This window comes from Mya arenaria, chromosome 13 (genome assembly GCF_026914265.1).
Source record: "Mya arenaria isolate MELC-2E11 chromosome 13, ASM2691426v1".
NCBI lineage: Eukaryota > Metazoa > Mollusca > Bivalvia > Myida > Myidae > Mya > Mya arenaria.
Window position 1 is genome coordinate 28,147,932 of NC_069134.1, and position 9,911 is coordinate 28,157,842.

Genomic DNA, 9,911 nt, shown 5'->3' on the forward strand with positions numbered 1-9,911 from the left:
ACCTTTACACATCCATCAGTTTTTACTACCGTGTACCATGCATCACCTAATGCTGGTGACTGCAAAATGTTAAAAAAGCGGTGAAGCGTTATGTCAAAGGTCAGAATTTTCCACATTGATTATCTTTTCCTTAAATCTACCTAGTTAACATCCAAAAAGTTGCAAATGTATGAAATGAATAAAAGTGCTTAGTAAAGGCCATAAAATTAGACCTTTAAAATGTAATGCCGAAACGGATTGTACGACACACCAACACACTTGTTGTAAATGACCACAAAGACGAATGGTGCGACTCACCATCAAACTTGCTGTAAACGACCACAAAATGGACGGTGCGATACACCACTAAGCTTGCTGTAAATCACATCAAAACGGATGCTACGAGACACCTCTAATTTGCTGCAAATACCCAAAAGTGAAGCAAATGAGTGATGGTGCGTCATGGCTATAACAGGAGATATAGACGTCCAAAACCTTTTCAATTTAATTGCAAAACAAAAGCAGTATGCAAGGATATAGTATTACGTTTTACAACAACCACAAGCCTTTTATTTCGAACGAATGGGAGACATCGCAATACTTTTCTTATGTAAATATTCAAAACTGGTTGTATCAACGGTAACACTAATTGATCTGAGGCTATGATCTGATTCCGGTATATAAGATTTTATTAACCTGTTGCAGTAACACAAATGTGCTTTTTTAATTTCAGACGGGTGTAAGGCGGTTGAGCGGAAGTTGAACCAGTTCGGAGATTTTGAGGATGTGACGAACATGTCAGTGAACGACTGGGACTATCGCTGGTCCCTCGGTCAAACCAAGTTCCACATGCCCAAAGTGCATCCGTAAGTTCATCTTCATGGTGTTTTCATGCAATAGAAACTTGTGTTATGCGTTCCAAGAGCTGTTTACTTCCCTCAGGACTTTGGTATGTACGGACATTCTTTGATCTCGTTTAGTAGCACAAATTTCAAAAGTCAAATAAAATCGCACCAGAACTAACACAACAATCTCAGCAAACGACACACAGTTGCATCAATGCATATAAATTGTATATCAATAATAGTTTGAAATCCACGTTCCGCCATTCAATACATCGCTTCGTCTTACTTTTTCAGAATATAAACCAAAAATATATCAGTCTATCATGTATAAATTATAGATATTCTCGGAACTCAAACTTTATTTTCGTATCTCGGTTAATTTATGTTTTGCTTGCTATAAGCAAAGAACACTTGCCGTTTGTTGGAGTTTATTTCAAATTGGGTGTTTGATTAAAATAATTCATAATTAAACAAAATCATACAAATTACATTAAGTTAACAGTACACAAGAGCTTATTTTTTTACTTTTTGTCCGATATTTGTTTCGTTTTCGTTGAATTGTGCGTTCCATTTACGTTGAAAATAACAGCTAATACAAATCCAGTGTGATGAATATTATGTTTGAAAGTTAAAAGCTTATTATTAAAAACACGTATGTAGATGTCATTGAACCATTTAAAAAGTTATTCTACTACATCTTCTATTTCCCTCCAATTCCCATTACTGTAATGCTCTTTAAGCAAGAGCATCATTATATTTTGCAGCTTACAGATAATCAAGTAGACTTCTGGCTGCAAGTTTCATTAAATTAAGCACAACAGTAATACAAAATGCCTACATCAGACATTAAAAGCGTTGATGTACATGGGTTGTCTTGAATAACAGATGCATTGGTATAAACCATCTAAAACAACAACGGTCAGATTTAATCCTGTGCAAATTTCCGAGCTCTGCTATTGGTAAGAAATGAAAGCCAAGCTATGAATGGTTTCCATTGTATTTACAGAATGCTGCAAAAACACATGGAAAGGCTGACTAAAGGCAAGAACAAAGCGTCCGTTTTTGTTTCTCTCTGCGGAAAGACACTGGACATGAAATGGTAACTATATTTAGTGAATATTGCGTTGATCTGGTGGAATAATGTATTCTAAACAAAATGTTTTTCAAACTTGAGCAATGCAAAAATAAACTAAATGAATGGATCCAGTGATTAAACAAACCGATATTAGCGTTCCTGTTGCCACAACAACACACACAGTCGGTGAAATTGTACATCATAAATACTTAGGTTTATTTTTATTATTTTGCTACCACTGACAAGGTTTCAGAATTCCCCATTTGTGTCAACAATGCATTTAATAATAACAACTAAAGTGTTTGAAATGCTCCTGTGTTCATCAAAAGGTAATCTTTTATAATCATTTCCCTGTAATGATTTGCTTTATGCGAATCTTAGGATTTCAGCACCAAACATTTACAGCAAAGTCATCTTGAAAATTGCAAACATCATTCTGTAGTATTTTCTGCTTCAAAGACCTAATTTGTAATTCATGATTAAAACAGATTTTGTATAATCTTTTTATAGCATGCTTACGCACAGATTGATTTATTGAAACCAATGCCTTTTTAATACTCTAATAAATTTTGGCCTTGGCGGTAGGCCTTTTCATGCGGACGATGTAAAACATTTTTAATTTAGGTAGCTTTCTTAAGTTAGATTATGCCTTCAAATATTTGTAAAAAAACGTTCTTGTTTATTTTCTTACATTTTAATCGGCTGGGGTATTAATGAGACAGTTCTCTTAGAAAATGGATAGTAATAAACTACCATAGGGGGGTAGGAAACTCGGGCCTAAATGAGATGGTAAACACTGAATGTGTAAGTTCATTTTTAAAGTACACCTTGAGTAACATAATGTGAAAGGCTTAAGTGCACATCCCTGCAGAACACCACAGTACGACTAAGTACTGAGATATTTAAAAATGCACCCACTTCATACAAATGTAAACAACCAACGTTTTCTTCACATGGTTAAGGCTAAATGCTGTGCATTTTTTATATTCAACTGAATGCCACTTAGAGCTGTTCCGCATTCAACCAGAGATAAACAATATACAATGATATAAGTGGGAAAGGTCGGTTTACCTTGGCTGATCCTCAATGCAAAATATTACTTGTTTGCGGAAGCCAAGGAAGTCTTTACCCAGTGTACGATTACCTACGGCACGGCTGATGTGCTATTTGCTGAAATGACATGAATGAAATTCACCTGTCACGATGACTAGTAAGTCTTCAGTCCTTCAACAGCATGGAATGTGTCTTGCGTCCCTGCTATGATTTTGAAAGCATTGGTACCAATCACACCTAGGCTCATTAATCGTCATTCTGGTGAATAAATTAATTTGGTGTTAGAAAATATGCTAAGTCTGTAAGTCTCTCTAGCATTGTATGTATTGTGTAATAAATCGAAATTGGTAGACAAGAAAATAATTGGTTAAAATTGGTATGTTTCAAAATTATTGAATTCGATTTTTTTCTTCAAAGCTACATCATGATGTCTTACTTTTCAATAAATGATGATAACTTTGAAGTAACTAAGGCAATGTGGTTGCAAAATGGTTCACTTGTATCAGTACAGTTTTTGTCAAACAGCGAAAGGTAATGTGTACCATGTACGCTAGCCCTACAAAAGATCACACCTTCATTACAAATCAAAGCACGGATAGTGCTGTACAGATTGATCGATGATTCTTTCTATGTGATATTAAAAAAGATCATATGAATGATAGCATGGCACTCGCTCGCTCGCTCTCACACCTGCCCGTCCAGACACCCACTCTGCCGACATCTGCCCGCCCGCCGACTCACACACTCACCACTCAAAACACACTCACAACCAAATCCAACCACTATATTGATTCGGTGTATATCATGAGCAGCATAATTGCACGTACATAATAGCATAAAAGTGGTATTCAGATTAAACTTAACTTGCATACTAGTCTGTTATTCTATTATGCCTATCAACTTCAAATTTAAGAGAATGTAAGTACAGTTGAAGTGTGTTTATATATACTCATTTAATTCCGATCATAGCTTAAACTAAGAGAGTATAACAAATTATTTTAAAATGTACATACAAATTATCCGTAACAGTACTATATGGAAATAAAACTCATAAAAGTGTTCATAAGCATATGACTTATATAAGCAGGTGTGGATATTTTTTGAACTTGCACACACATACATTGAAATACAGTTGAACATGATTAAGCTTACCAAGAAGTTGGAGTATGAACGCCAATACATGTTTGCAAATCTGAAGTATATATTAATTGATAATGATAAAGGATATAATTATGTTCTTCCATCTAACATACGATGCTACTGGGTATATATCGACCATTAAACTAGTTTCACTGCTAGAGCATTGCAGGCAGATGGGAGAAAAATGTACTGAATAAATTGTGTATTGTATATCTGAGTTCTCTCCGATGTATTATCTTATTTATAGAATTATTATGCAATATAGTTCCAGTGAGTTCAAACCCAGAACCGCAATGTGTTTTCCAGTTTCACCTTTCAAATCTATGTTTTTATGTGTGTTTTACTGTTAGTATACGCAACATATTACATACACGTACATGAACTTTTTTGGTAAATCAAACATAATTCCAGATATGTTTCACATATTGATTTTCATTGAAATATGTATTTTTTTAATATGATGTTCAACTGCACATGGTCTCCGTTGAATTTCTATGGTCTATTACAAAAGTCTTGAGCTAAAGATCGAGCCTAAAATCACTTATATAAACAGAATGTTAAAAATAAAATAGGCAACCAATGCTGGCCATGACATTTGGGTGAATTTTTTTCCATTATATTTGTTTAAGAAGTGATGGAAATAAACATTTTGCAGGACACAAACATTTTTTTTGGAATTGTCGATGATCTAGCAATCAGAACGTTTTCGAAAACAACTCGCAACGATGTCCAAGAAATGGGGTCACAGTTGTAATACAATGCTTATGTTATAACAACTAGTGTCAAAAAACCAAACCGGCCCTTAGTAAGAGCCCGGCTTACAATCATAAACATGTCGAAGGTATTAGTCAATGGTAAATGGAAAAAAGAAGCAAAGCATAGAATAAACATGCTTTATTTACCCAGGTTGTTTTAGCCAGGAATTTACTATACAGGTTGTTGGACGAGGGACATGAGGTCATTGGTAACGAATTTGTAGACAGTGCCTGCAGGCAGTTCTTCGAAGAACACAACATTCCTTACACCAGTACCCCTCTTACAGGGATAGAGGGCGTCCTGTATCAGGTATAAAGACGCTTCTATTATACTGTATATGTTTAGTTGCTTAAGTGGCACAACATACGCCATTCCAGTCCTCCCCTTTTGTCGAGCGTCCTCTAGCAAATGTAAGACGTAGGTTTTAAACAAATGCATACACGTATTATTCTTTGCGGTCCGCAACAAAGACCACGATTAGGCAATGATTAAGGTCATCTTGTATAACGTGTGTTCTATATATTTATCATAGTGTGAAGTATGTGTTAAAACGTTCTGTATGGTACCGGTCTTTAGTGAACACATCAGACCATGCACAAGCAAGTTTCAGATAGACATAGACAATGTTATCAGTTATCTATGGCGTTATCTACGTTTGAAAATAACACTACACATGAAGGTATCTTGCAGAGCACAACATTTCCCATACACCATGACCACTCCCGAAGAAGGAGTACGTCCAAATACGTATGATGCCTAAGTTGATAGTATTAAATAATCACTATGTGCAGTCGCTTTTGTGTCAAAACAACCCCGGTCGTTTACAACCCATTACTTTTTGACGTTTGAAACATGTCAAAATGTTTAAGTATGAAGTGAATAGCTTAGTCTTTACGAACGTCTTTAAATTGAACTATGTACTAGTAAAAGCATTACGATTGTTTTATTTTTCAGGCCACGGATGGTACTCCAATAAAACTATACCGATGTGACTGCTTTGATCTTTCTAGGTAGTACAACGTTATCTTAGTATATAACATATGCCCCGTGCAGTATCAAAATATCAATTAAGACATATAATAATACACCACTTTGATAATATATATCAGTACACACCCATAAATAAATGACGTACTTTTGTAAAATCAAGAAACATGTACTTAGTATCATTACCATATAACTCTATTCCTTACCGCCTCCTTTGTTGACTTGAAGTTATCTTTAACTTTAATTACACTGTGTATAATATACCGCGCATTTCTTTTATCACACATGCTTTTATGTCGAAGTTACCCTCAATCAACGTAACATACTCCATTGAAGAAAACTCTGCTCAATGTTGCAAAAATCTAGCAAAGTTTAGAATTCTGATCACGACTGCGCATACGCTTCCTTATCAAAAAGCATGTGATTAAGTTAGTACATGTCCTAAGAGGAAAAAAAATATGACTTTATTGAAATTTCAGCAAACTCTGTGGACAATTCGACTGCATGTGGGACAGAGGCGGTTTTGTTGCACTTCCGGTGAAAGACAGAACTAGGTAAAATCCAGTTTTAACGTTTTGTATATACATTTATCATTTTAAGAATATTATAACTTAAAAGGTTACGGTGTTAGTAGGTGAGAACTGACGTATATATCACGTCGACAACCTGTTTACATTGATCAACTTATGGGAAATGTTTCAATTATTCTTCGGAATGTGAAAATAGGCGCCATTTTGGTAAGATATAATTTAATGTCTCAACATGGAAAAATATGAGATCACCGCATGACCCGTCTTGGATCAATGGCTTTCCGTTAGTAATGAATATAAACGGAACTATGTTCTCTATATGACCTATATGACCGCCCCGATAGCTCGGTGGCAGAGCGTTCGCTTCGTGTGCAGAAGGTTGGAGTTTAAACCCCTGCCGCGTCAAACCGAAAGACGTTAAAATATGGTACCCGTTGTTCCCTTCTAGCGCTCGGCTTTAAAATGGTAGTAGCGGGAAAATGGTGTACTCTGTAATGGTTCAACGCAGGAAAGTTGTATCCCTCGTAGTGGTGCTTTAGACATAGCACGTTGACAAACCAAAAGGTCCCTTGCAAAGAGCTTAGGTATCGCACACGGATCTCTTGTACTTCACTCTGTTTCTTCAATTCGTCCAATATCGGGATTTGACTGCAAACACGCAGTCACTTCTGTCTTATGTCAAATTTTGCATCATATTCGAAAATTAAAAAATAACTTCTTTAAGAATGTATACAATAGACGTTGGCAGACGTTGATAAACTCAAATAAACAAATTACTATCTATGGCATGAAACAAGGGATGGTTCATTAATGGAAAAACACAAAAATCATCGGTTAGCCCGCATGCAGTGTCCCTACTCCTTATACAAACGTGACGTGATGAGGGATGTTGTATAAATTTCATCAGTTTTAACATGAACAGTTATTGGCATCTATAATATTGTCGTATACTATTCTCCAGGTACGCCCGGGTGATGGCAGACTTGATGAAGAAGGACGGTCGATACCTGCTAGATTGCTTCCTAGTGGACAACAGCGTATTCGGGGGTACGTTCAACCTTTAGCTCTATCATATTTTAAATAAGTCAATGGTGTACATGTTGAAATAGACATATCAGAATTGTATTTCGAATGCTTACAAACTATTTTAGAGACTAGGAAATAGTTTGAGCAAGATTATATGTTTTGCTCGAAACTCATAAATAAATTTTAAACTCAAATTAGTGAAAACAAATCCACTAAATGGGCCACAGGCAACGACCCATGAGGTCTGATTTTGAAATACATCGTCCATTATAATGCAATATTTGACTTTACCTTAACTCTGCAGGTCCTCCGTTCAACTGTGATCAAAACGATGTCAAACAGGCATTTGGTAAGTATCGGTATACTTAGATTCTGCATTCTTTAAACATGTATCATATATTTTGTATATTTCAACGTTTAATTACGTGTTATTGAAATATAATTGAACTTATACATAATTATATAGTTCGTTTTCTATTTTGTAGTATAATTTGCTATATCATATTTTGTCTCAGTCATGTAAACATTGTGTCTTTTCCTACAGGGAAACTTTGCAAAGTGGAAAAGATTGATACCGAGGACGCTTTTACAAAGTGGCAAGAGGCATGGGGAATTGACTCATTCATTGAAGATATTTACCTGCTCGAAAAGAAATAGCTTCGAGAAAATGTACTACAAAGTTCATAACTTCATGTCTTGCATTGGTGGGGTAAAAGGGAGTTTTGACAATGATAACGGCGCTTTTTCGGCGTAGTGGTATAATATGTGTTTTGACATAAACGCTCTTTATTTCCTCTGAACGAGACACATAATTATATTAAATAACATAACAAATGCATCAAATAATGTAAATTGAACGCGGTGTTTAAATGCATGAGTATAACTGTTTTTGATTGGACGATATAAAAAAGTGAAAAGGCACCAAAAGTGTAGGTTAACAAGTCTTTATTTACACTGAACGGTATATGAAACATATTGAATGCATGCTATGTATACGTTTTTGGATATTTTTTATATTTCACTCGTAGCTTTCGGGACCACAACCTTACAAAATTATATAGAGAGCAACATGGTCAATCCTAAAAGCAACTATTAAAAAAGCCCTCCCCGATATACAGTATACATGTATATTAAAACAATGCACTAACGTCCAAGTCACTAGAATTACAGAACTGCTAAAATAGAAAATGATTGAAAAATAATGGTATTCAAATTTGAAAAACAGAATAGCCGTCTTTTCGTTTGAATAAAAATTGTATTATTCTGCGCTTATGTTGCGCAGTTTGACTTAAAATGGCACATGTTTTATGTGTTTCCTTGTTTGATAACCATTGAAATGTCTTTGAAATATGTATTTTAATCGTGTGTGTTTTTGCAATTCATTTTAACTGTTTGCAATCTGATTGTTATAATAAAGATTTTTGTTGATTTCATCTGAGTTGAACGCCAATCGGAATACTTGGTCTGTATCCCAAAATTTTGCCAGTCACGATTGTTTTCAGACCCAAAGATGTTATTTTTCAAACTATATTTAATTCGGTGTCTTAACTTTATTACACGGAACCAAAAAGGGGGAGGCAAATGTAAAAGCATATCTTTCCGTGCAGTTTACAATTTAACAAATCGCAAACATCATTGCATCTGTAAATAATATTTCTTTTTCTATCCTTTTATGGGCAGTATTTTTATATATTAACAGCAATTACTAAAAATTAAGAATTTATGACAGTTTAGCTGCACTGTATAATCACGATTTGATATTGTAAATAGATGTGTACATAAAATGTATTTTGTTTTATTTTTACTTCCATGGTGGTATTTCAACAAAGCTCTTGTAACTGTGATAATATCATATCACCAACACTCACCTAATGGATATCATGTGTATCGTCTTCATCTTAATTGTTTCGCTTTAACTTTGCTTTGCAATTTCTATCATGTGTTCATGAATAAATTTGTATACATCGTGACTCGTGAGTTTGTGTTTCAATGGAATGCAGAAGCGTGAATAAACAAATTATCGCATGTTCCTTTAAATTAAATTAGTATCTACGTATAAAAGCAACTTCTATTGAAAGCAAACTTAATACAGAAACTAATTTAACTCACAGTTGCGAATCTAAAATAAATAAATTATGGACCGCCTAGGGGCCCTGTGTTCACCTAGCATCGTTTAATCTATACTTTTTTTAGCTCGATTGTGACGAAATATGAACTTAGGAATCGTAATCGAGTCCGTTTTATTTGTAAAAAAACAGTACTGGGATCCATTTTTGGGTCTCAATGTTTGTGACTTAGATAGAGAAAGAACACGTGACTTTTTAGGTGAGGGGCTGTGAGCTCTACCATTAGGTAACTTGCACTCTCGACAAGTATAGATGCGTTACGAGTATTTTTTTTCGCATGGTGCTCAGCAATGGAAGGTAATTTTGGGGTACTTTGGGTGTTGATTACTCAGTACTGGTATAATTTTAATTATTATATGACCTATAAATAGACAGTCTTTCCTTCTAGTTGAAC

The 9,911-nt window shown here is 34.9% G+C and overlaps 1 protein-coding gene across 1 annotated transcript; it reads left to right on the forward strand.

The window, feature by feature from the left end:
- The first annotated feature begins 283 nt into the window (after positions 1–283).
- On the forward strand, positions 284–8,236 carry LOC128215183 (probable thiopurine S-methyltransferase). The gene is made up of 9 exons (XM_052921894.1): positions 284–332; positions 713–845; positions 1,831–1,923; positions 5,028–5,157; positions 5,803–5,858; positions 6,315–6,389; positions 7,327–7,412; positions 7,696–7,740; positions 7,936–8,236. Exons 1-9 carry the CDS (start codon positions 284–286, stop codon positions 8,046–8,048), a joined length of 780 nt encoding a protein of 259 aa, XP_052777854.1. The 3' UTR covers positions 8,049–8,236.
- Positions 8,237–9,911: the final 1,675 nt, after the last annotated feature.

What these genes read in the sequence shown, in the direction of transcription:
- LOC128215183 (XM_052921894.1), top strand. Translation starts at nt 284, where the DNA reads ATGGTGCGACTCACCATCAAACTTGCTGTAAACGACCACAAAATGGAC. An exon ending in TAGAGGGCGTCCTGTATCAG is followed by an intron (nt 5,158 to 5,802) that starts GTATAAAGACGC and finishes TTTATTTTTCAG; the next exon opens with GCCACGGATGGTACTCCAAT. An exon ending in GACTGCTTTGATCTTTCTAG is followed by an intron (nt 5,859 to 6,314) that starts GTAGTACAACGT and finishes TTGAAATTTCAG; the next exon opens with CAAACTCTGTGGACAATTCG.